Raw genomic sequence first — 27,397 nt, 5'->3', positions numbered from 1 at the left:
ATGCCTACAATATATATTCGCCGCTTTTGTCAGACATGAAAAACAAATAGAATTGACTTCTCAAATAAACCAACCAACCTAACAAACAGCATCCACAGATAAATTGTAATGGCGGTATTTGATCTGCTTCTTCCCCAAGCAATTTCGGGTGATGGTGGACGTCTCCTTTCCACTACTGGCATTTTGAATTCCAGGGTATTTCTCAAGTTGATTATCAACGCAATTCAGAATGTCTGAAATGATCTCAGTACATGTAGGACATTACAGTCACGGAAGTTTTTACTGAGTAATATTGGTCACTTTGCAACCTTGACATCATAGGCCAAAGCATGATGTTCAGTCAATGTGGCATGCCTAGATTAGATCAATATTCATCATTTGTATGTATTTGTATGTATCCCAGTATAATCTTTGAGTTTTAAATACGAGAGAAATCCTTGCTACACACTTTGCAGAACTACAGTTTCTCATCTGTATGTGTCACCACAAGATTTGCATGATGTGTGAAACACTTGTCACATAATGCAGACAAAAGGCTTCTCATCTGTATGTGTCGACATATGAACTTTCAGATTTCCATTTTGTGTGAAACCCTTGCCACACACTTTGCAGACGAATGGTCTTTTGTTTGTGTGTGTCTTCGTGTGAACTTTGAGATTCCCATTACATCTGAAACCTTGCCACACACTTTGCAGACAAATGGTCTTTCATTTGTGTGTGTCCTCATGTGAACTTTGAGTTCTCTATTTATTGTGAAACCCTTGTCACACACTTTGCAGACAAATGGTCTTTCATTTGTAAGTCTCCTCATGTGAACTTTGAGACTTCCATTACATTTGAAACCCTTGCCACACACTTTGCAGACAAATGGTCTGTCATTTGTTGTGTGTCCTTACGTGAACTTTGAGACTTCCATTACATGAGAAACCCTTGCCACACACTTTACATACAAATGGTCTTTCATTTGTGTGTGTCCTCATATGAACTTTGAGATTTCCATTCCTTATGAAACCCTTGTCACACACTTTGCAGAGGAATGTCTTTCATTTGTATGTGTCCACATGTGAAATTTGAGAACTCCATTCCTTGTGAAACCCTTGTCACATACTTTGCAGAGGAATGGTCTGCCATTTGTATGTGTCCTCATCTGAACTTTGAAATTCCCATTATGTTTGAAATCTTTGTCACACACTTTGCAGACAAATGGTCTTTCATTTGTATGTGTCTCATGTGAACTTTGAGATCTCCATTCCTTGTGAAACCCTTGTCACACACTTTGCAGAGGAATGGTCTGTCATTTGTGTGTGTCCTCATGTGTACTTTGAGATGTCCATTACATGTGAAACCCTTGCCACACACTTTGCAAACGAATGGTCTTTCATTTGTGTGTGTCTTCATGTGAACTTTGAGATTTCCATTACTTGTGAAACCCTTGTCACACACTTTGCAGATGAATGGTCTCTCATTTGTATGCGCCCTGATGTGAACTTTTAGACTTCCATTACAATTGAAACCCTTGCCACACACTTTGCAGATGAATGGTCTGTCATTTGTGTGTCTTCATGTGAACTTTGAGATGTACATCACGTTTGAAACCTTTGTCACACACTTTGCAGACAAATGGTCTTTCATTTGTATGTGTCCTCATGTGAACTTTGAGATTCCCATTTATTGTGAAACCCTTGTCACACACTTTGCAGATGAATGGTCTCTCATTTGTATGCGCCCTGATGTGAACTTTTAGACTTCCATTACAATTGAAACCCTTGCCACACACTTTGCAGACAGATGGTCTTTCATTTGTATGTGTCCTCATGTGAATTTTGAGATTCCCATTCCTTGTGAAACCCTTGCCACATACTTTGCAGACAAATGGTCTTTCATCTGTGTGTGTCCTCATGTGAACTTTGAGATCTCCATTTATTTTGAAACCCTTGTCACACACTTTGCAGACGAATGGTCTCTCATTTGTATGTGTCCTCATGTGAACTTTGAGACTTCCATTACATGTGAAACCCTTGCCACACACTTTGCAGACAGATGGTCTTTCATTTGTGTGTGTCCTCATGTGAACTTTGAGATGTACATCATGCTTGAAACCTTTGTCACACAGTTTGCAGAGGAATGGTCTTTCATTTGTATGTGTCCTCATGTGAACTCTGAGACTTCCATTACATGTGAAACCCTTGCCACACACTTTGCAGACAGATGGTCTTTCATTTGTGTGTGTCCTCATGTGAACTTTGAGATCTCCATTTATTTTGAAACCCTTGTCACACACTTTACAGACAAATGGTCTTTCATTTGTATGTGTCCTCATGTGAACTTTGAGATTCCCATTTATTGTGAAACCCTTGCCACATACTTTGCAGACAAATGGTCTTTCATCTGTGTGTGTCCTCATGTGAACTTTGAGATCTCCATTTATTTTGAAACCCTTGTCACACACTTTGCAGACAAATGGTCTCTCATTTGTATGTGTCCTCATGTGAACTTTGAGATGTACATCACGCTTGAAACCTTTGTCACACAGTTTGCAGAGGAATGGTCTTTCATTTGTATGTGTCCTCATGTGAACTCTGAGACTTCCATTACATGTGAAACCCTTGCCACACACCTTGCAGACAGATGGTCTTTCATTTGTGTGTGTCCTCATGTGAACTTTGAGATTTCCATTCCTTGTGAAACCCTTGCCACACACTTTGCAAACGAATGGTCTCTCATTTGTATGTGTCGTCATGTGAACTTTGAGACTTCCATTACATGTGAAACCCTTGCCACACACTTTGCAGACAGATGGTCTTTCATTTGTGTGTGTCCTCATGTGAACTTTGAGATGTACATCACGCTTGAAACCTTTGTCACACAGTTTGCAGAGGAATGGTCTTTCATTTGTATGTGTCCTCATGTGAACTTTGAGACTTCCATTACATGTGAAACCCTTGTCACACACTTTGCAGATGAATGGTCTCTCATTTGTGTGTGTCCTCATGTGTACTTTGAGATGTCCATTACATGTGAAACCCTTGCCACACACTTTGCAAACGAATGGTCTTTCATTTGTGTGTGTCCTTCATGTGAACTTTGAGACTTCCATTACATGTGAAACCCTTGCCACACACTTTGCAGACAGCTGTCTTTCATTTGTGTGTGTCCTCATGTGAACTTTGAGATGTACATCACGCTTGAAACCTTTGCCACACAGTTTGCAGAGGAATGGTCTTTCATTTGTATGTGTCCTCATGTGAACTCTGAGACTTCCATTACATCTGAAACCCTTGCCACACACTTTGCAGACAGATGGTCTTTCATTTGTGTGTGTCCTCATGTGAACTTTGAGATGTACATCACGCTTGAAACCTTTGTCCACACAGTTTGCAGAGGAATGGTCTTTCATTTGTGTGTGTCCTCATGTGAACTTTGAGATGTACATCACGCTTGAAACCTTTGTCACACAGTTTGCAGAGGAATGGTCTTTCATTTGTATGTGTCCTCATGTGAACTCTGAGACTTCATTACATGTGAAACCCTTGCAACACACTTTGCAGACAGATGGTCTTTCATTTGTGTGTGTCCTCATGTGAACTTTGAGATGTACATCACGCTTGAAACCTTTGTCACACAGTTTGCAGAGGAATGGTCTTTCATTTGTATGTGTCCTCATGTGAACTCTGAGACTTCCATTACATCTGAAACCCTTGCCACACACTTTGCAGACAGATGGTCTTTCATTTGTGTGTGTCCTCATGTGAACTTTGAGATGTACATCACGCTTGAAACCTTTGTCACACAGTTTGCAGAGGAATGGTCTTTCATTTGTATGTGTCCTCATGTGAACTCTGAGACTTCCATTACATGTGAAACCCTTGCCACACACCTGCAGACAGATGGTCTTTCATTTTTGGGTCCTCATGTGAACTTTGAGATTTCCATTCCTTGTGAAACCCTCAATTGCCACACACTTTGCAAACGAATGGTCTCTCATTTGTATGTGTCGTCATGTGAACTTTGAGACTTCCATTACATGTGAAACCCTTGCCACACACTTTGCAGACAGATGGTCTCTCATTTGTATGTGTCCTCATGTGAACTTTGAGACTTCCATTACATCTGAAACCCTTGCCACACACTTTGCAGACAGATGGTCTTTCATTTGTATGTGTCCTCATGTGAACTTTGAGATGTACATCATGCTTGAAACCTTTGTCACACAGTTTGCAGAGGAATGGTCTTTCATTTGTATGTGTCCTCATGTGAACTCTGAGACTTCCATTACATGTGAAACCCTTGCCACACACTTTGCAGACAGATGGTCTTTCATTTGTGTGTGTCCTCATGTGAACTTTGAGATCTCCATTTATTTTGAAACCCTTGTCACACACTTTACAGACAAATGGTCTTTCATTTGTATGTGTCCTCATGTGAACTTTGAGATTCCCATTTATTGTGAAACCCTTGCCACATACTTTGCAGACAAATGGTCTTTCATCTGTGTGTGTCCTCATTTGAACTTTGAGATCTCCATTTATTTGAAACCCTTGTCACACAGTTTGCAGACAAATGGTCTCTCATTTGTATGTGTCCTCATGTGAACTTTGAGATGTACATCACGCTTGAAACCTTTGTCACACAGTTTGCAGAGGAATGGTCTTTCATTTGTATGTGTCCTCATGTGAACTCTGAGACTTCCATTACATGTGAAACCCTTGCCACACACCTTGCAGACAGATGGTCTCTCCTTTGTGTGTGTCCTCATGTGAACTTTGAGATTTCCATTCCTTGTGAAACCCTTGCCACACACTTTGCAAACGAATGGTCTCTCATTTGTATGTGTTGTCATGTGAAGTTTGAGACTTCCATTACATCTGAAACCCTTGCCACACACTTTGCAGACAGATGGTCTTTCATTTGTGTGTGTCCTCATGTGAACTTTGAGATGTACATCACGCTTGAAACCTTTGTCACACAGTTTGCAGAGGAATGGTCTTTCATTTGTATGTGTCCTCATGTGAACTCTGAGACTTCCATTACATGTGAAACCCTTGCCACACACCTTGCAGACAGATGGTCTTTCATTTGTGTGTGTCCTCATGTGAACTTTGAGATGTACATCACGCTTGAAACCTTTGTCACACAGTTTGCAGACGAATGGTCTTTCATTTGTATGTGTCCTCATGTGAACTCTGAGACTTCCATTACATGTGAAACCCTTGCCACACACCTTGCAGACAGATGGTCTTTCATTTGTGTGTGTCCTCATGTGAACTTTTAGACTTCCATTACAATTGAAACCCTTGCCACACACTTTGCAGACGAATGGTCTCTCATTTGTATGTGTCGTCATGTGAACTTTGAGATGTCCATTACATGTGAAACCCTTGCCACACACTTTGCAGACAGATGGTCTTTCATTTGTGTGTGTCCTCATGTGAACTTTGAGACTTCCATTATATGTGAAACCCTTGCCACACACTTTGCAGACAGATGGTCTTTCATTTGTGTGTCTCCTCATGTGAACTTTGAGATGTCCATTACATGTGAAACCCTTGTCACACACTTTGCAAAGGAATGGTCTTTCATTTGTATGTGTCCTCATGTGAACTTTGCAATCTTCCTTATGTGTGAAACCTCTGCCACATATTTTGCAGATAAAAGGCTTCCTCTCTGTACGTGTTCTTATATGCACTTCAAGATTTTTCATTTTGTGTGATAACCTTGCCACACACACTTTGCCAACAAATGGTCTTTCACTTGTATGTGTCCTCATGTGAACTTCAAGATGTCCATTACATGTGAAACCCTTGCCTAAAACTTTGCAGAAATGCGCCTTTCCTTTGTATGTATCCTTTGCAGACTAATGGATTTTCATTTTTATTATGTATGCTGTTGTGGCGTTGCAGACTTTCTTCCTCTGTTAAACTCTTACTGCAGACTTTACAAACAAACAGAGTTTCCTCTTCGTGAATCCCTGGATGTCTTTGTAGATAGGTGATCTCTCCTTGTGAAACTCTTACCACACACTTTACAATTGTCTGGCCTCATCTTTTAATTAATATCGTTGACACAAGTATGGTCCTCAGTTTCTGTTGCAACTTTACAAGAACTTCTTTGTGTCAGACCTGAAAGTAAATATTGACATTCATGTAAAGAGTGTTACATACAAACTTTGTTGGAAGTATTGTAAGATTATTGTGAAGCAGCTACTACATATTTGAAATTGGTGTCAAGTTATTTTTCAATTGCATATGTCATTTGACTAGATATAATGTACTTTAATTTGCACTGCAAGAACCTGAGAAATGTTTTGATAATACATTTAAATAGCATGGTACCAATATACTTGAAGTACGATCTGTCATTAAATGGCTGCCGTATCTAATGATTTAAATGCAGCTCATGCAGAGGGCTACCAAATGCAGCCACAAGTGGCTAACTGACACATGATGCATCAACTCGTCTAGACAATGAGACTGGGGTCTTATGTTACAGATGTACCCTGGAGGCTGGACAATTTGAACTACTAGTAAGGGACCTAGCGGCAGATAGGACTGCACTGTGATATTTATATAAAACACGATTGGAATTAATTTGGGATAATTGGATGGTGAAGTAATGTCGATTTAATCTACAAATGTTATCTCATCTGCTTTTCTTGTTACATTACACACTTGTTTTTATGAGTATTTTACGATATTGCAACATTTAGCTATATGGCACCTAACACTTTTGAGAAATTTGCAAAATATGAAAATCCAATTATCCCAAAATTAGTTCCAATCGTGTTATAAGGTAATTTAGATAATAGGCCTAGGTTATCAATGAAGGAAATACTAATGAACATGGTAGCTGTTACAGTTTGAATATCAGCAGCTAATTTCTTTTAATATGTGGATCCTTTGACGCTACGTTTCTAAAACAGAGTTTTCTTCATCAGACGCTTAAAATTCATTTTTGATAGGTGAGACACGTTGAATGATTGATTGACTGTGTTTATACATTGTAAGTTGTTCTACTGATGTTTATTATTCAAGTAGGGAAGCTAGAATGTCTACCGTTTGGTCTTATTGTGTTTGTGTGTATGCTCATGTGAATTTTAGTTCAAGCTATGGTAGCTTGTATTGAAGTCTGGCATTTATAAGTGTTTCGCCTTCATTTCTGTTCCTTTTCACGATTGTGGAGGGACCGTGTCCTGTTGTATGCAATTAGATTTTCGAATTGCGAACTCTCGTGAGATTTAAGTTTGTGCGCATGCGCATTGACCGCAATATGCGTATTTCCGAACAGACGGTAGGACATATTTATCAGCGATTGTCATAAATTTACTCAGTGGTTGCTAAGAAGATGCCCGAGTTCCAGTGTGCAGTACGGGACTGCAAAGCTCACACCCGGAAACTCCTAAATTTAGGAAAGTACCCATGGATGTCTGGGGTGACTTTTCATCCATTTCCCCATCGGATATCGCAGAAATATCTTCGCCGTAAGTGGATCGATAGTTGCCGTCGAGAACCGTCCTGGCTCCCCAACAAATTTTCAAGGGTTTGCTCGCGGCACTTTGATTCTGACAATCTCCCATCTCCTGGCGACTGGAGTCACAATATTGTGCCTCATAAATTTCCTTATAATGATTGGGGCCATTCTTCGGATCCATCCCGTCCCAGAAACCAGTGGCAGTTAAACCGAGGGGTCGAGAACCATAAAGTACTACAGCCAGCGGAGGAGTTGCATGATCTGGTGGTTCTGGAGACCAACTCAAGCCCATCTCTTGAACTTGAAGTTGAGTATCATTACGGAACTCAAAAACGTATTCCGCCTGTCTCCATGAAAGGTGAGTTCATCATTTTTACCGTTCTGCTTGCGAAGGTAGCATCTGAATGTAAGTATTTTTATTGCCTATTTGTTTGTATATTCATCACGCTGTCGATCGCGTAAGATGGGTACACTGGCCATTTCATCATTGTCGTCTGCTGTCAAAACGTGCCTATAAATAGTTTGCGTGAAGGAAAATTCGAATAATTTTGGATAGAGAACGGACAAACATGTTTTATGACGGTTATAAGTGAGTCGGGATGCTATAATTTATAAAAGTAAGTCGATTTTAAGCATTTAGTGAATCTTTGTGACCTGAATATTACTTTTTACTGCGCGTATGCGCGTCAAAGGTGTCCTTTGTGTTAGCGTCCGCGTCCATATACGCTCAGAACCATGTTTTTTATTTTTCTTTTTTTTTGCGGTGGGAACGAACGTGTTCCACAGAAATAATATAGTGGCTTTGCCGAAAGTGTCTTTTTCATATTTATGATGAATTCTAAGGCGAGATGGGACCGGATACCATACTTGACAAGTCCCTACCAATATCCCAGGCAATGTTTCCATTTTCCCATGATTAGACATTACGGGGTAAGAACTTTCAATGAATTCATTGACCAGCACATACCATGCCATGCTAATCCAGTCTCCTTACAGTCTTTCCAATTCATAGAGAATGAAAAAAAGGAGACTGGCGGAAGATAAGAAGGGCACTGTTTTCTAAGGAAGATCGGAACATTGCAAGGGAAGTTGATAGTGGGGATTTACCCACGTAGGTCTTGTACTTTTACAGTAAATGACTGTATTCCTCAAATGTATAGTTGCCAAATTGAGAAATAAATAATCGATTTTGCCATCTTTTGATTGTCAGATGGAGTCTTTACTGTCACCAGCCCACCCAGTGAAGATCACTTATATTGCAAAACTGATGTGGATGAAGTTTCCAGTGTATGTGTTGCTACTCAAACAGAAATCACAGGTATCCACAATCTTCTTTTAGAAAACTTTTTCTGAAGTGTTTTATATATTTGATACTTTTATGAGATTTCATTGTACCTTGTTTTTATTGTGTACCCATCCCTTTAAGATAACTATCTGTTCCTCATTTTATTATTTGTGCACTTATCTCTTTAAATACTAGTATTTCCTTCATCCACTGGGCCTGTCTCTCTGGCCAGGGCCTTTGATTCTCAATCACAGTTCTGTAGTTGATACACAGAAAGGATATTTAATTCGTCGACTAAAAAAATTACAGGCAATAACAGATAATGTCCCTTTTAGACAGTAAAGTGAAACTTGTTATTTTTTGATTTCAGGGTCACATCTATTACAAATTAACCCTTTCACCCCCAGTTCCCTGTATACAGGTCCAACTTTACCATAGAAAACAATGGATTTGGGACAAACCATGGTGGTGAAAGGGTTAAGAAGAAAATTTGCTTTTAAAACAGAAGATTCATAAATTGGAGTCTGTTCTAAATGACACTGAAACACTACGGCGAGACTTGACTGTTGAAAGTATTCTTAAAGATGATAAGAGCTGTATGAAATACACAGGTAGAGTATTTTCTCCTTGAATCATACTTACACCATGAGATAGACAGTTTATATCAACTATATCAAGGTACTGACTGTGTATAGATGACTCTTACTTGAGTTTCCATTTCAGTACTTGTGAGGCAGTAGAAAATATACATAAAGCCAGAAATATGCTTTGAAATTTGATGTTCAGGTTCGTTTGAGGGACCTTAGAATCTTTTTTCCAATCATTGCTAATTTTTTATACTTTAGACACATAGTTCTTTTTCTTCCAATTCGGTCCTTCAGTCATTGTTCTCATTTGTTCTTGGTAATGTTTAATGGTGTCTAAACATGTGATTGTTTGAATTTCCTTGTTTTTATTTGGTCGAATCTGCAATTTTATGCTTCAGTTGCATAAAACCTACTTTGACATATTTGTACTTTCCCCATGTACTGAAATAATCATGAATATAGTTCAAATCACTTGTGACTTGGAAATTGAAGCAAGTTTCACCTTCCTCCTTAGGGGTTGACCATTTGTAATATGGGGGGGGGGGGCAGAGTTGGGAATATTTTTGAAAACTATTCCTTGCAGACATAAATGAAAATAAAATCCAGCCACAGATGGCTTTACAAAAAAAGGACTGTAAAGATAAAAAAATCCTGTGAAGCTTGTTGAGAAAAAGAATTGCCACCTCATGCGTCTTCGAGACCCCTGAATATCTTATGGTCCACCCCATAGGATATATCTTTGTTTAAATCAGAGAATTTTTTGTGATGTCATCTATGTTATACTTACTCTGCATTTCTTTATAGTAGAAAATTATTAATCATGACCTTTTAATTGTATTTTTCAAGTCATTTCAGCTATTCACTCTGGTTTTGATATAAAATATGCATATCAATAGGTATAAGATCAAGGAGCCAACTTACTGATGTATTTGACATCGTGTCAGCAACAACAGCTAGTGGTAAAACCATCAGATACTGGCGTGGAAAATCTAGTGTCAGGTACTTACCTTGTTTCTATTTTATTCTATCATATTTGACAAACATTTTTGTGGCCCTACCCCAGTAATATTTGTTATACAGCTCCAGGGTTATCAGGTGGATGAGCATGACTTTGGAAGGGCTTTCAAATATTATTTGTTTTCAGTGGAAATGACAAAGTATGGCTGATGCATTTGAATTGTATTTATAGAAGGAAAAAATACATAGTGTATGTTACGTAAGGAGTGATGGAGGTTAAAGGAAATGATTTTCATTTAAGGGGAAGTTCACCAAGGCTGATTTTTACATATGTGCTAGCTTTTGTGGTCAGTTATTCGAGACACGCCACTGTCGCCATTTTCAACATGCAGAATTTTAAACAAAAACAGACGAAAATAGTACCAGAAGTTGCATTCTATGGCTTCATCAACATGGATTTTGCTTCAGGGGGAAAAATGCAAAGCTTGGCACTTCATCATGTGATACGGAATGGACCATTTTCCAATGATAATGGCATTATTCTTCCACTCATGTACAGACACACATAATCTGTGTAAACGTGAGTCAACGAACAATACCCATTTTGAAGTGGATCCCTTTCGTAACAGCTGATGAAAGCATCAAGCTTGACATTTTTTCCCATGAGTCAAACCCATGATATGAAGCCCTAAAATGCAACTTCAGCTATTATTTTTAGCTGTTTTTGTAAAATATGTTAGAAATGGTGAAAGTGGTGTTCTTGAATATTAAACCGACCCCAAAGCTAGCACATATGTAAAAATCATCCTTGGTGAACTTCCCCTTTAAAGTACTTTGTTGGTTGAACCAGACAGTTCAAGAGCAGCTTATGCTTTAGACTAATAATGGTCACAAGGTTTTTCATGATTTTTTTTACTAATTAAACTTTCTACATTTTTTTCAGAGAAATGAATAATGATGGACAACATAATGAGAGATCCACTTATAAAAAACCAGGAAGGAATAGGAAGCTTCGCCCTTTTCAAGAGTTCCTAATCACACTTTTAAGGCTTCGACAGGGACTGTCATTATTTATTTTGGCTGATATGTTCAGTACATCAGCCACCCGTGTATCCCAGATTTTTATTACTTGGATTACTGTTATGAGTAATGCAATGTCACCTCTTTTAAAGTGGCCATCCAAGAGAAAAATATTGAAAAATATGCCTCACAGTTTTAAGATGAAGTATAGGGCAACCAGAGTTATTATTGACTGTACAGAATTTTATATCCAAAAGCCATCAATGCCGAAAGCACAATACATAACATACTCTAATTACAAATCACGGAATACTTGTAAAGCCCTTATTGGTATCACTCCAGATGGATATATCAGTTTTATTTCAAAGTTGTGGGGAGGAAAATGCGTCTGACCGCCATATTACCAAGGAATGTGGGATAATTGATTTACTTGAAAGGGGGGACTTGGTCATGGCTGATAGAGGCTTTTTGATTCGAGATTTATGTTTAAAGAGGCATGCTGATCTTGCAGTTCCACCTTTACACGCAAATGTACATGGGGTAAGGGGAAACATTTAAGTTTAAATGAAATTGTTCAGACTCGGAATATTGCCCGTCTACGTATTCATGTTGAAAGAGCCATTGAAAGAATAAAAAATTTTTCACTTCTATCTCGTACCATACCATTGACTTTGAAACCTGTTGCTAATCAGATGTTAGTAGTTGCTGCAGCATTGTGCAATCTCTATGAACCACTTGTGAAGAGATAGTGTGGTCCATAAGTATGTCTCATCTGTCAGACTGAGTTTACCCGACATTGGCCTCTGAGATTACTTGTGTGTCTCATTCCTGTACTCTTAAACAGGTTGTTTTCATAAAATTTAGGTCCAATTCTTCATATATTCCAAATAATGAAATTCAATAATTTAGTTCCCAAATAGAAACCCGACACAACAAAAACAATGTTCATTTTTTATTGTCAAACTAGACTACTTCTATATTTTTATATGAATAACAATTTTTCTTAGCTTATGGTTGAGGCAAATGTTTTGATTTACAGAAACTCACATCAACCTTTCATAACAGACCAAGATATTCAAAGAACTAGCACTTGCAGCTGTATATCACATTTTCTTGCTCAATTTGACTTTGTCATATTACTACCTTAAACAATACTGTTAAGATACATTGTGTCTTATATGTACAGCTCATATTGATTTATAGATGAAAAGTTCTGGATATTTTGAAGATTTCATTTTTTATTTCTGAGTAATAATAATTTTTACAGGAATGACTTGCCTTTTGATGTCTTAAGTACAAGTTTGTGAGTTGCAAGTAGTGTGAGTGTTGATGGCATGACAATATCCCCTTGTCCGTTGGATACATGACTTGCAATTAGAACCGCTTTGCTGCTCACGATGGTAAAGCCACTGTTTCCAGTGATGTGCATTTCACACATTGGTAAAATTACATTATCTGGTGGTGTATACATTTGTAAGCTGTGTTGGAGTTCACGGTACATTTGAATAGATATGAGAGCAGTTTTCTATGCTAATTAGGTGTCATGATCAGACGATGCTGTGTCATCACTGCTATAAAATTGCCTTTAGAATATGACATTTACCAAATCTCAAGAATCATTACCAAGGCAACAGTAATTTGTATCACATATATAGCAAGCTTTTTTATAAACTAGAACAAGAACAAACATTTAGCTTATGAAATAGAAAACTACCAGCAACTTTCACATTAAACATTAGGTAAAACCCATGACATGAACATATTTGTCAGTTTGAAACACCATGTACTCCATAATGACCTGTCATAATAAATTCTCTCCACATGTACATACGGATGTTTCCCTAAAAACAGTACAAAATCACAATACTCCACCTTAGCTAATGCCATCTGCATCTGTATCTGTGTCAACCATGGACCAGATCCAAGATGAACATTCTTGTTTTCATCCATAGTTACATTATTTCGTTTGAGTTTAGTGTACTGCTCTAAAGTACAATCAGCGCCTGTACTTGGACACTTTATTTCAACAACCCCCCTACCGTGACACTCACATTCAACCATTGCATCTGGGCTTGCTCCTAGATAAGGTTTATCTGGATCAACAATCAAACCTGTTTCCCAAATCTTAAATTTCCTATGTAATTGGCCCAGCTTCCATACAGTACATACTACGTGCAACACTTTCCCTGTCATTACCATATTGTGTATGAATGTTTCCAGAAAAATTGTTTTGACCGAAAATAGTTTTAAGGAGAGAATGAGTTGGTGATGGATTTTGTACATGTATGACTTGATGAGCAATACTAGCAGTTATCCTCCCTATTCTTTGTTTAACCCACTCCTGATTCATAGCTTGACCCCTGGTATTTTCCTCAATTTTATCACAAGTACTCTGTGTAATTCTGATAAAAGAGACTCCAGTCCACCAGTGTTATGTTTTTTGCAAAGTTCTAAGAATGTAGGCATTTCCTCATCTGTATCTGAATCACTGCTCGAACTGCCAGACAGATACCGGATTGCAAGTGAATCTTCACTTGAAGCATGTTTCCACCTGAAACAAAAAAAACCCCAAACATTAGTGATTTTCAAATTTCTCTCAATATTACTTACATTGAATATATCCTAACTAAAGTTATCGCGTAACTTTATACTATACATATTCCAGTACTTTGGAATTCAGAGTGATGGCTAGCCTGTATCATAATTTAGGTAGGTATAATATGTATGGATATATGTTTTTCTGTCTATATATCTGGTAGTCTGAGTATGTATACATTTTGTGTATATGTATCATATGTATGTATGTATGTATGTATGTACTGGTATGTATGTATGTACATATATGAGTATGTATGTATGTATGTATGTATGTATGTATGTATGTATGTATGTATGTACATATATGAGTATGTATGTATGTATGTATGTATGTATGTATGTATGTATGCATGCATGCATGCTTGCATGTATGTATGTATGCATGCATGCATGCATGTATGTATATGAATGTATGTATTGTATGTATGTATGTATGTATATGTGTATGTATGTCTGCATATCTGCGTGTGTGTGTGTATGTATGTATGTATGTATGTATGTAGGTATGTATGTATGTAGGTATGTATGTATGTGTATATGTATGTATGTATGTGTATATGTATGTACCTATGTATGTATGTATGTATGTATGTATGTATGTATGCATGTATGTATGTATATATGTATGTAGGTATGTATGTATGTGTATATGTATGTATGTATGTGTATATGTATGTATCTATGAATATATGTATGTATGTATGTATGTATGTATGTATGTATGTATGTATGTATGTATGTATGTATATGTGTATGTATGTCTGCATGTCTGCATGTATGTGTGTATGTATGTATGTATGTATGTATGTATGTATGTATGTGTATATGTATGTATGTATGTGTATATGTATGTATCTATGAATATATGTATGTATGTATGTATGAATGTATGTATGTATGTATGTATGTATGTGTACCCATATGTGTATGTATGTATGTGTACCCATATGTGTATGTATGTATGTATTGTATGCATATATGTATGTATGTATGTATGTATGTATTTGTGTGTGTATGTGTGTATGTATGTACGTATGTATTTGTATGTGTATATGTATATGTATGTATGTGTATATATGCATACACATGCATAGATGCTTGGATGCATTGATGAACTGTGTATGAGAAGGTATGTCGGCAGGAAATCTGGTCTGTATTATCTGTAATCTCATAAAGAAATGACAGCAGCAAAGTGAGAAGGCCTTTAAGGTAAATACATCACTGCTCTCTTCATTTGATTTGAATCACGTTGGTGACACAGGTAGATATAGGTTGGTAGGTAGGGATGCAGTTTAAGGAAGTAATGTGAATTGGATTGTTGGTCCATAGATATACCGGTAGGTAGGTAGGTATGCAGATAGTTTAATAGGTATATGTGAGTAGGTTTGTATGTCTGTAAGTAGGGTTGTGTATATATATATATATATATATATATATATATATATATATATATATATATATATATATATATATGTGTGTGTGTGTGTGTGTGTGTGTGTGTGTGTGTATGTGTGTGTTGGGGGTGTGGGTGTGTGTGTGGGGGGGTGCATGTGGGGGGGTGTGCATGTGTGTGTTTGCAGATAGGTATAGTGAAACGGTAAGGCATGTTGCCATGTACATTATTACCGATAAGCTTGTTAAAATAGCCTGCATCATAAAAGGCTCAACTTTTGTCTAGACATTTTAGAGGATAATTTTTATTTCTTGATGTGTAATTTATTCAGCAGATTGAGCATATTGAATCACTTGCCTCAAAATAATTACTAAAGTTATAGAGTGAAATGGAGTGGAGACCTAGGCTTTATTTCACCATAAGATTCAATTGTTTGCTATACTTGTGATGCTCTGTCACCACTGCATGCTCACCAAACAAGTTGACCACTCCTCTCTCCATGTAAAGACACCAAAGAATATGTACATTTGTCTGTTTCAAAGCTCACCTTTTTTCTAAATCATCTGGCATGTCAATTACTGGCTGATACATAGCAAGTATTGGTTTTATGAGTGGAGTTGACCTATTTGTTCGTACATCAATATCATCAAGGAGCTGTGGGGTTGCTGCCTTCTTAGGACAATCCCATGTACATGCTATGTCAGTGCCAACAAGAGTGTGTCGATCCTGATGTCTGTCAGTAAACGACCACAATCCAAACAATAGTGCTGCTACATGCTTACATGCTTGATCATCCCTATACAAAAAATATTTAATTGCCTCAATTAGACATAGTTTATACTAATGACAAATGCAGCCTGAAAGAAGCATAGAAAAAATGTATTGAATTAATTAAAGGGACATTAGCTGTTACCTTTGGCCATTTTTGGAAGAGCTTTGGTTCTGTGCTGCAACTATAATTCCTTATACTAATCCCCATATTTTGCAGAAATGCCTAGTATTCTATTTGTCCATGAAACCTCTACATGTCAATGTTGACATATGAATTATAGTCCAGACTTGAATACAATGGGCAACAATAACCATGCTTATTATGCTTAACATTGGCTGTGACAGTGTTGATGAACTAATATCCAGTATTTCATCATGGTTCAAGGATTCAAACCAAAAACTCTACAAACAGCAAAAATGATGAAAAAGCTTAGAGTTAAAGCTCAATCGGTCTGGCATATTGGGTCATGACAAATGAATTGAGGTTCTGAATTAGAGATTGATGAGAAAAAAATAAACATTTTTATGTGATGACATGAAACAAGAAGATTTCTGAAAATAACATGAACCTTGATCACTTTCCTTCCTTATGACTTTGAGTTGAAAAATGCTACATTCATCCATACCAAGAAATGTTATTTATGAAATGTTTTAATTATTTGAATATTTAAATAAACAAGTTTTACTTACGCAGGGCACTCACAAGATGATGACATGATATTATTTTCTTCTAAAATTATCCAGATCTTATAAACAGCTTGCTGTTCTGTTTCCCTGACACAAACTCCCCTGACATATGTGAAATTATCATTGTGCTTGCTAAGCTGTACCTAGAAATAACCAAACGTTTTCAACATATTGGTAAAACAGATAATAGAATAAATTAAAATTATCATTTTTTTTCAAATTCACAAAAAAGAAATCAACCTACTTTATTAACATGACCATCATTATGCAACTTCCAACCATCAGATGACTTATAATTATTAACCATTGATTTTGACCAGCCATTGCTGAGTAGATAGACTATCACTTGTGGAAGTTCAACATCTGGTAAAAAATTGAGGTCATCTTTCCACTCTCTTACACTATCTGGGTTGACCAACAATCTGCCATCAGTAGTAGTTCTTTCAAATTGAAAATAAAACAAGAAAAAAAATATTAGGTGCATTATCAAGGATGCTGTATTTGCTGTTGTCATATTTTTTCCAAATAGCAATAATGCAAATTGGAAATCTAGTTGATGAAGTTCATTATTATAAAGGGACAATAGCTGTCATATTTATTCACAGCATGGGTTGAATATCACAAACCTCTATACAATTTTATGAAATTGACTGAAGTTGATGTAAACCATACACAAGATATCATCTGGTTGCATCAATTAGTCCCATGTAATTAATACGAAGGAATTTTTTAAAAAACACTCTATCACATATATAGAATAACGAATGAACCACCCTGTATTCTCATTAACATAATTCCAACTTCTCCTCCAATCAAATCAAAGGCCGTTTAGCCTACTTATGCGTGACACTGTGAACTTTGCCCTTTGCTTTGCGGCGAGGTTTGCAGCAGATCCAGTACATATCCTTGCTGTGGATCCGTAGCCCTACCACTCCCTTTGCTGGTTGTGTTGCCACTCCCCCAACACAATCAGCAAAGGGATTGGTAGGGCTAAGGATCCACAGCAATACATATCCGAGCTCCGAGTTTAATAGGGTCACGAACAGACAACCGACTTCTATTGCACCTATTTTGTGTGACATGATACAACGACAGACACACTGCGAAAAACGTAAACAACGCTGACGCCGATTGCCTCACGTTTCGGAGATGCGGTGCGTGCCGAGATTTGCGTACAGCTAGCTAGCAGAACAATGTATATGTCGTTGAAATCTTTGTTATTACGTCGTTTGTCCGAGCGTCATTTTCTAGATTAGCCAATTGATGATACATTTTAAGAACACGGTCGCTCCTGTGTTCAGACCAAATACTTCGTGCGGTATAGTTACACAGTTTCTGTGGGCGGAGAGGCGGTGCTTACATTTATCATGGAAGTAGCAATTGGTCTACTGCAAGACATGTAAATAGATGGTGTTGTTGTCGTACTGTGTCATTTTGGATAAGATCTATTATTTTGCGCCTTCGGGTGACGCGGCTGTCAAAATCCATGATATTGCTTACATCTTTACTCAGGCTACTAATATTTTCCAAATCCTGCTGCGCGACGATTTTCCAACACTCCCCCCCCCCCTTCCCTTCCCGTAAAAAAACCCCGAATGCTCCATACCGCACGGCCAAAAACGACTCGACGTTTCCGCACTCCAGAAATATTTTCCAAAGCAATCGGATACATCCTCAAATTCGCAAAATATGTGAATCGGCCCAAAGCAACTCCCCGTTTGGATGCCTCAAAAGCTTTCCGCGCTCATTTTGGAACACGCAAACGAACGAAATAAGAAGAGAGCAAGACGCTCACTGACGCGGATTTGGCGAAATTTGCTGATAATACGCTAAAAATCTCATGTATCAACTCCTTTGAAACAACATGTCACCCAACCCAATCGAGAAATTTAGTTTCTTCAAGCATTAAAAAGCTTAAGTTTCGATTTTTGCGTGAGAAACGTCATTCTAGAAAGTACTTTCAGTAAAAATTTACGATACAATTTCAACACGGTAAAAAAAAATAAATCACAAACCTTCTCCTTTTCAGAACACTCTCCCGACAAAAGTCATCACGCTCGAGTGGTACTTTCCTCTCCTCTGCTGTCTTACATAAGTCTTCCAACTCCTGTTTTCTGTAATTTGTTGTGCTCACTCCCCGATCTCTCAAATACTTCTTCAATTCAACGACTGTTTTCGGCCGTGTCCTTGAAGCCATTGTTCGAAATGTTACGCAATCTGTTGTCCTACCGTGTTCCGTTGCTAAGACTAATACGCATGCGCATTTTCAGAATCTCGCGAGAGTTCGCAATTCGAAAATCAGGAATTAGATTTGACAATAGTAGTGTCGGTGGCGTTATCTTTTTGTTGGTGTTCAAGTTGTCTCCTTGTTTTATGTTCTGTTTCTCTGATAATGCGTTCATTTTCATTCTGGTCACGATGTGGATCATTGATGTGCTGGGACGTAGAAGACATGAAATGACTGGCCATCTGATGGTTACAGGAATTGTGAGTCCTTAGCTAAAAAAGTCTGGAAGACCATGATTCTGTTGTTTTTCCTCAGTAGTCAAAGTCGAGCAGTCGCAATATGCGTATTTGTCAGACAAACAGACATATAACATGTTGCACATTTCAAGGTTGACATTGGTGTTCCGCATGGCCTAATTGACATGGTCATTGGTTTATTTTAGTCACATGGCCCGGTTTTACGGGATATATCTTAAACATCTCCAATTTTAGAGTGTACACGAACTGTTGAAAGCAAAGTTTGTTGATGTCTGGAAGAAAGTCATTGAAAGCCCTGAGAAACTAAATATTTGTTGTAGATTAAAACTCTTTTCAAATAAGAGAAGTATCTGTCTCTTGTTCAAAATCCTTTTGATAGAATAGCATTGACAAGAACAAAATTTTCAAAGCATATTTTCCCAGTTGAAGTACATCCGTCGTTATAAGAATATTCTTAGACACCTCAGACTTTGTACTTCATCAGGTATGTAAGGGTGCCGGAAATCGACAAGTGCGGGGCCAAAGTGAGGGCTAGCACAATCAAAGTGCGAGCGAATGTGAGGGCTTGAAGTGAGGGCTCTCACAATCGAAGTGCGAGCAAATGTGAGGGCTTGAAGTGAGGGCTCTCACAATCAAAGTGAGAGTGTATTTGAGGGTTGAGCTAAAAGCACAATACGATACAGCGCAGCCCTGTGTATGAGCATGCATGGAGCTACAGCATCGATCGAAGCTTCACGATATGAGCGAACGGCTATTAACCTTGGCTATTAAAGTACATAACGTCCCTGATGGAAAAAATTGTCAAACACCGTAAAAATATGAATGAGGCATTTTGTAATCTTTACATCGTTGAGTTTCTTGAAGAATATAATGTCTGGCTGATTTTTAAAAATCGGCGACTGACTGATCAGGCAGGGATCGCACATTCAAAGTGCTTGTCAAAGTGAAATCAAACGCCATATGTGCGACTGGCAGAAATATTAAAACATCAGTCATCGCCATGATTAGGTTATACACTGTCAGGACTGAAAAACACTTTCTTGTAAAGCTTTTAAACTTCAGACAAGCCCATCGGGGGATTATCGTTATTGAAATTAATGCCACGACAATAATGACACACGACTGATCACGTCGTTCAAAATCTCAAGTGTCTCTCGACACTCATGAAGGCGCGACTTTGCAAAATTTTTAAATAACGGGTATTTACAATCTAGTATTGAAGTTTGACATATCGACAATTTTGGGACTATAGAATCGATACTAGAATCGAATGAACTGTGGTTGTCCCATGGGAAGCCGCGTCTGTGTAACCGCCGATGTTCACCAGCGTTTTTTGGGGACTGTAATATCGATACTACACGATACCAGAATAAATTGCTTGGTGCCATGGCACGCCCGGTCTGTTAAATCGACGATATTTACCCGATATTTATCGGCGATTTGGGGATTCTAATATCGATGTTAGACGATACTTGAATGACTTGTGACTTGCCCTGTGCCTCGGCTCGCCGGATCTGTGAAATTTCCGATATTTACCCTATATTTTTCGGCGATTTGGGGACTCTTATATTGTCGGGAATGGAAATCCGACAGAAATAATGCAAAACAGATAGTATATTTTCTGTTTATTATCCAGGGTTCTGTACACATACTAATGACGATTTCACAGCGTCAGTTTATCTATTAGTTTATTTGTTAGTTAAATGAAGCCATAACATGCAAATCTGACCTTTCCGTTGTTTTTTATTTTATGTCGACTTTGACATTAACTTTGGTCGTAGACCCTCGAGAAAACTGTGATCTTCATCGTTACCAGAACATTCACCATGACTGGTATCAAAAAACCCTCAAAATTCTCTGTGTCATTACTCGGAACGTGCCATGCAAGAGCAAAGTGTACATATTCAGAACGTCAGTTTGATCGTTAATGAGATTCAGTGTTAAGTACGAAGTATTGTTGTCGGGGACCGCTTGGCAAATAAACTTTATGTATTCTAAGATAGATAGCACAAAAACAAAAAAAAAAAAACAAAACAAAACAAAAAAAAACAAAAAAAAAACAGCAGTTGCCTGTCCCGTTTTTCTCGAGGGTCTATGCTTTGGTGTATATATAGAAGTAGAACCACGGACTAAAATGTGTGTTGTAGCAGAATTACAGAACACATCGTGTCTGCTTGTCTGTCCATCAGTCACACCAAGACGAATTTCCCTTCGCCACAAATATCGATACTAAACGATACTAGAATGACTTGCCCTGTGCCTTACAGTTCTGGCCAAACCCAACTTCCAAGGACTGACTCTAGCTTCGATACTAGAGGATACTAGATTTTGTCAAATCGCAAGTAAATATCCGATACATATCTAAGATTTCACTACCTTACAGTTCTGGTCAAACCCGACTTCTGAGAAATGACTCTAGCTTCGATACTAGACGATAATAGATTCTGTCAAATCGCAAGTATAAATATCCGATATATATCGGAGATTTCACCACCTTACAGGTTTTGCGTCAGGGTAGCGTCAGGGTTCAGGTGTCCGAATTTAACGTGTTCATCGGGTCGATGGCATATTTAAGCCAAATACCGTGATGTAATATTTTTAGACTCATACTTTTGCCATTGCTGCATTGGTAAGGTTGAAAAAATACGCGGAGTCTTTGAGGTCGGCAGTATTGCTCTGTCTTATTTATTGTTGACAGTACAACAGGCTTAATTTTGAAAGTCTTAAAATTTTCAATGGTGAATTTTAGTTACACGTTCAGTATTTTACGCGTGCGCCCCTTCGGAAGCAAAAACTTCCGACTTTTATACAAGCTGATAACTTGCTCCAGACCATGACAATAATTGTCTAGTTATGACATTTGGCCAATTTCAAGATTAAACTGCAATGATCATTTCCATCTTAACACAAATTAGAATGACGGTACGCTTAGAGACCACACCCGATATTGACACATGAAAGAGAGAGAGAGAGAGAGAGAGAGAGAGAGAGAGAGAGAGAGAGTGAAAGTTACGTATTTTACTGGGAAATAGCCACTGCGTTTCAGTTGAAATATGTTTCAACACCACCTTTCGTACAATCGACTAAGTCTAGGTTGTTGTTAAACGTAAATGCATAAAATGTCTTTGACATCCTACATGCCTGTCACAGAGTTTATGTTTATCTCAAGGCTGATACACGATGCATGCATAGGACGGTGATGCATATTCGTTTTACAGCAAGTGATTCGGTCGCGATGTGTTGCTTGCCGATAAATTGCTTGTTCTAATCATCAAGTCGTTGGCTTAAAAGTTTCAGAGCCAGAGACGGCACAATTATTTCCGCTACAGACAAACAACGTATAGGCCCTAAACGTGATGCAAGGTCGCAGAGCTTTCTGATTATATAGTATGAAACAAAGGAGACAGTCAAATTTCTATCTAATGGCTGGTCAATCGCTGACTACACAGAGATAGCTATGATTTCTGTGAGTATAATTGACAATGAGATTGATTCAGTGAACAATATTCAAGGGCTCGTTGACCAAAATGGCATTCTTTATTGCGGTAAAATATCCATCATTGTTAACAAAATGTAAAGGTTACAAGCATTCATGACCCCTGATATTCTGATGCAATTGATCTTTTGAAATCATTATCAAACTTTGTGTACAGAGAAAATAAAAAGCATACTGTCAGTACAAACGTAAAAAAGAATTTGTCATTTGCTGTTGTCTGATTTCTCAGTTTTCGTAGCTATTGAATTTTTTTATCCTCAAAAAATCAATCATAGAGAACGAGACTAGTCTCCATAAATACATTTTCCCATGATCTTACTTTATCTGATGAACAAACCAGTCTAAAATTTCTTCAAAAAAGTTTCCTCTTTCTTCGAAAATTCTCCGACAAAAACTCCACATACGACGCCATGTCGGATAAACAATATCTGAGTCATGTGCCCAGGTCGTGAACTGGTTTGATTGAAGTCACATTATCAGTCGCGCTATAGTCGTACAAATGTACCAGAAGAAGTATCGCTCGCTTGAGTTGCATGTATTAATAATAAAAAGGATATCTGTGATATTTGAAATGCAATGACTAAAAACACGAAAAGGTTAACGAAAAAGACGGAAGTGATGTAATGGGTCATGATCTGTACGCAGGTCATGTGTACTCGTTCCGCGCTCAGCCGTTCAACTGTTCACAGAGCTATGCCGCACCGCGACTGTATTCTGGAGATAGTAAGTTTTTAGTAAGTTTTTATTCAACGTTGAAAACGACTTTGACTCTCATTTTTCGTATGTCTGAGCCCGACTTTGATCGGTTCAAAGCGCCCCTCACTTCAAGCCCTCACATTCGCTCGCACTTCGATTGTGAGAGCCCTCACTTCAAGCCCTCACATTCGCTCGCACTTTGATTGTGCTGGCCCTCACTTTGGCCCCGCACTTGTCGATTTCTGGCACCCTTACATACCTCAGACTTTGTACTTCATGCCACGGTCCCTCCACAAAATTTTGTGGAGATACTGTGTATATGCAAAAGAGATGTTAGAGTTCAATTTCATTGTATTATGATTTGTCAAAGTGCACCTGCACAAGGTTTAGGAGATACTTACTGCAATTCTATTTTTGATATTCATGCATGAAGCTCAGCTGAAACATTTTGACAAGATGTCCTTTTTCAAGTATGTCTTGTTACGATGATTCCTTTGTGCATATCACTGCAAAGCTCTTTTGTAAGCTTTTTTCATCTCTCTTGCGAAGTTTTTCAATCTTGTAATTATTTTGTATTTCATCATTTTATGCCAATCACGTATGTGTACATGACTAAATAAAGAACATACAGACATACAGACACCACCGACTCACCATATAAGCTCTTTTGGTATTTACCGGTATAGACATATACCAAATATGAGCTAAAAATCAGCTCTACAGCGCTCATCGGTCGTACACACCGGCGCCCGTGGGCCGGGCTGCGTCTTATCGATCGATCGCGTACTCGATCGGCCCGCCAATGGGTATTTTGGTTGCAGCGGACGGCAGATCGAGTAAGCGATCAATAGTGGGTGCCCAGTTCAAGCACAAGAGCACCTGTGGTTGTACAGGCTACAGGCCAACACGAGCCTTTCATGTTCTTACCTCCTCAATTATATCGACTGGACGCCGTTCAACGCTTGGCTAGACTGTCAACATTCCCCTGTGCCTTTTCTTTCCTACCAGGCCTGCTTTCCTACTATTGGTATAGCCTCTTGCACAACGGGATGGGGCGGTTCGGGAATGCCGAAGGCACAGTCGCAAGTAACGAGTACACGAGGCACGAGGGGAGCAAGGAGGTAGCAAGGAGGTATGGGTACTGTTTTTCGGTCTTCGCATTGATTGGTTGAAAATACAAGAAGCTGACCTCCTAACTCACTTCAAAATGATCGCTAACATCAAGGTTCTTAGGGACGTACGGGACGGACCATTAGAACTTGGGAGGGGTGGTCAAAAACAGAAAAGAAAATTTCAGAGCAGAAAGTTAGGAAAAAAAATCTTCAAACTAGTTTGCAAAATAAAAAATAAATAAATAAGAATACAAATGTGTGAAAAAAAATCTGCAAAAGTCTTTTAAATCTTGATTTTTTTTTAGATTTTACCGACAGGAAGCAGCTTTCCATATTTTTAGTACATCCTCCAGGCACATATTTAATTTTGTGTTTTATTGTATACATTTAGAGTGACTGTATGCCTTATACTGGAAGTTGTGATCATCTTATCTTTTCAGAACTTTTGTATTCTGATCATTTGAAAATTATAAAATTATAGAGCCTGTTTTCTATTTGTTTCCTGCGTACAAACCAAGCACATACACTAGGTAAAACATTGAAACTATGGTATGGTTGTCAAGACAGAAATTTATATTTGCCCTTCAAGATCAAGGTGAACAGATGCAGGCCACATCAGCTTCATTTTTTTTTACAGCATTTTATTGCAATGGTGAATGCAAGAATGGTGAACAAGTAGAAACACGTCAATAATGATAAAACAATTTTAACATATCAAGTCATTATGTATTATTTTGCTTTTAAAAAGGCATTTCAGTTCTTTTTTTCTCAAAAAACAGCCTAAAAAACAACAGCAACACATTTTTTAACATTCAACAATACACTACGTAGAATGCCATCTATCCAACAAATCCCAACACAAAAACACACAAAAGGGTTGAACTTTGAAGGTTTCTCTATAGCAAATACTGAATAAATTTGCATGACTAATCATTTGTGTGTAGCAAATGCTACAATTATCTGAAGAATTTTTCCACCACAAAAAAAGAGCATGATTTAAACAAATCTTAAGGGACTTATGTAGCAAATTTCAAGGAAATTGGACAAGCCCTTTCAGAGAATACAGATTTTTTGACCATAAATGGCATAAATTGCCCTAAAAAGACAAATATTGAAATTTCACCACATCTATACACATCCAATCAATTTGGACATGCTGCTACCGAGAAATAGATGTTTTGATCAAAAAAGGGCAAAAATTGCCCTAAAAACACAAATATGCAAATTTCAATATATTTTGCAAACAACTTCTCAGTTTGTAAAAATGAATTGTAAATCATGAGATATGCATGATGTTTGGTGGAGTGAATGTAGGCATTTCACCATGCAGTAGAAAGGGAAGCCAGGAAACCCAAATAGTCAATTTTCAAAACTATAGGAAGCTACTGAGGAGCAAGAAGACCATGTTTCAGAGGAAGATGTGTAATCTGAAAAAAATACTCCCCAAGTGCCACCAAATAACACCATTTTAATCTCTCAAAAGCTTAACCTGCGCGGTCGCTTGTGGTGCTTTGCACCACATCTTCGTCCTCTTGTAAAAAATCCTACGGAGAACACTGTCATCATACAGGGAGGGAAACTCATTGCCGACACTTTCTTTTTTCTGATTTATATGAATCATCTCTTCATAATTTTTTACAGAACCAGAAGAGACGGATGGACTGTCATTGGTTGTGCAATGTAAATCACTAGGCCCTATTTATGTTGGGGTTACAGCACACAATCTTATTTGCGCTAGTGATATACACTAGTGAGATTGTATCCTCAGACAGCGTCGAACTAAAAAAAATTATAAATCTGAAAATTTACACTGAAAAAAAAAATTAGCACAGCTTTTCTCATTTGGAAAAAAATTTTTTTTAGAAATTTGCAATTGTTAAAAAAATTTTCACAATCTCATTTTGACTGACCACCCCCTCCAAAGATCTAATGGTCCGTCCCTTACTTAATGCTAGCCTAGACCCTATTCATCGCTTTTTGGACCTTCGTAGTGGGGACGAAGGCCGTAAGCGACGATAGGGTCTAGGCTATTACTTTGCACGCCCATAGAGTCAAATATTATTTGCACCTTGAGGATCTTGGTATCTATTTGCAAATTATGGTCAACATAATCATTTTAATCATTATTGATAAATAAATTATCATTTGTACCTCCTTATGTAATTTTCATACCCAACATCAAAGCACAACATAGTACAATATGAAAGGGGTGGACCATTTGATATCCTGGGGGTCTGGAATATTTGCAAAAAAAAAAAAATGTTCCCAAGCGAATGTCAATGAAAAAAAATCAGCCAGAGGAGGCTTAGGAAAAAAAATTGGTTCACTAAGGTGGAAAAACAAAATCCACCGAAAAGTTATTTCTGGAACACATTTTTTTTATTTTCAGGGCACCCTTGAGGTGCAAATTGAAGACTGTGTCAGATACACAATGGTTCTTCGGCCAAATACATTTGGGGAGTGCCATATTTAGATTTTAACGTCTTCCTCATATAGTTAGATCCCAAGGGTATAATTGTGGTCAGTACATGTAGCAACTTTTGGCTTTTTAAACTTATATATATAGGAAAGTTAGGGCAACTTCACACATCATTTTCTACCTTTGTTAATGATGGAGTATATTGAATCAATAAATGTGGTTTTATGATATGGAGGAACCTAGCGAGACAGCGGTGAATCGATAGTGCTTTGACCCTGGTCATGTGATCTTGGTCCCCAGGAGAACCGGTTATATCTTAGAGTGATTCGTCTTAAGGGAGCCATCATTTTATACGGCCTGGGGAAAGGTCGGAGGAATGTGAGGGGGTCACTCAAAATATTGAAAACTTCAAGGGGGATACTCAA

The 27,397-nt window shown here is 37.9% G+C and overlaps 3 protein-coding genes across 6 annotated transcripts; 1 reads left to right on the top strand and 2 right to left on the bottom strand.

The window, feature by feature from the left end:
• Positions 1 to 1,396: 1,396 nt before the first annotated feature.
• Positions 1,397 to 24,603, bottom strand: LOC139151250 (zinc finger protein 709-like). 3 transcript variants are annotated; one of them, XM_070723906.1, is made up of 5 exons: positions 24,369 to 24,596; positions 17,010 to 17,205; positions 16,769 to 16,908; positions 15,855 to 16,103; positions 12,535 to 13,867 (listed from the first exon to the last, which is right to left on the bottom strand). In XM_070723906.1, exons 2-5 carry the CDS (start codon positions 17,070 to 17,072, stop codon positions 13,663 to 13,665), a joined length of 657 nt encoding a protein of 218 aa, XP_070580007.1. In that variant the 5' UTR covers positions 17,073 to 17,205; positions 24,369 to 24,596; the 3' UTR covers positions 12,535 to 13,662. The 3 variants fall into 3 exon arrangements, with proteins under 3 accessions (XP_070580005.1, XP_070580007.1, XP_070580008.1); XM_070723904.1 differs by lacking the exons at positions 12,535 to 13,867; positions 15,855 to 16,103; positions 16,769 to 16,908; positions 17,010 to 17,205 and adding exons at positions 1,397 to 3,121; positions 3,457 to 5,221; positions 5,306 to 6,119 and having other exon boundaries at positions 24,369 to 24,603; XM_070723907.1 differs by lacking the exon at positions 17,010 to 17,205 and having other exon boundaries at positions 24,369 to 24,597.
• Positions 4,526 to 5,512, bottom strand: LOC139152254 (zinc finger protein 709-like). The gene has a single exon (XM_070725396.1). The coding sequence runs from the start codon at positions 5,510 to 5,512 to the stop codon at positions 4,526 to 4,528; it is 987 nt and encodes a 328-aa protein (XP_070581497.1).
• On the top strand, positions 7,006 to 11,978 carry LOC139151257 (THAP domain-containing protein 5-like). 2 transcript variants are annotated; one of them, XM_070723919.1, is made up of 5 exons: positions 7,006 to 7,825; positions 8,678 to 8,785; positions 9,123 to 9,363; positions 10,236 to 10,338; positions 11,240 to 11,978. In XM_070723919.1, the coding sequence occupies exons 1-3, from the start codon at positions 7,342 to 7,344 to the stop codon at positions 9,188 to 9,190; spliced, it is 660 nt and encodes a 219-aa protein (XP_070580020.1). In that variant the 5' UTR covers positions 7,006 to 7,341; the 3' UTR covers positions 9,191 to 9,363; positions 10,236 to 10,338; positions 11,240 to 11,978. The 2 variants fall into 2 exon arrangements, with proteins under 2 accessions (XP_070580020.1, XP_070580021.1); XM_070723920.1 differs by having other exon boundaries at positions 7,007 to 7,825; positions 9,160 to 9,363.
• Positions 24,604 to 27,397: the final 2,794 nt, after the last annotated feature.

The sequence above is a fragment of the Ptychodera flava genome, chromosome 15 (genome assembly GCF_041260155.1).
Source record: "Ptychodera flava strain L36383 chromosome 15, AS_Pfla_20210202, whole genome shotgun sequence".
In the NCBI taxonomy this organism is placed as follows: domain Eukaryota; kingdom Metazoa; phylum Hemichordata; class Enteropneusta; family Ptychoderidae; genus Ptychodera; species Ptychodera flava.
The sequence above is the reverse complement of the archived record's forward strand: the minus strand, read 5'-3'. Positions and strand labels throughout refer to the sequence as shown.

Excerpts from the sequence above, each read along its gene's own strand:
- LOC139151257 (XM_070723919.1), top strand. The coding sequence starts at position 7,342 with ATGCCCGAGTTCCAGTGTGCAGTACGGGACTGCAAAGCTCACACCCGG. Across the intron at positions 7,826-8,677 it reads TCCGCCTGTCTCCATGAAAG|ATGGAGTCTTTACTGTCACC; the intron begins GTGAGTTCATCA and ends TTTGATTGTCAG. Across the intron at positions 8,786-9,122 it reads TACTCAAACAGAAATCACAG|GGTCACATCTATTACAAATT; the intron begins GTATCCACAATC and ends TTTTGATTTCAG.
- LOC139152254 (XM_070725396.1), bottom strand. The coding sequence starts at position 5,512 with ATGAGGAGACACACAAATGAAAGACCATCTGTCTGCAAAGTGTGTGGC.
- LOC139151250 (XM_070723904.1), bottom strand. The coding sequence starts at position 2,992 with ATGAGGACACACACAAATGAGAGACCATTCATCTGCAAAGTGTGTGAC.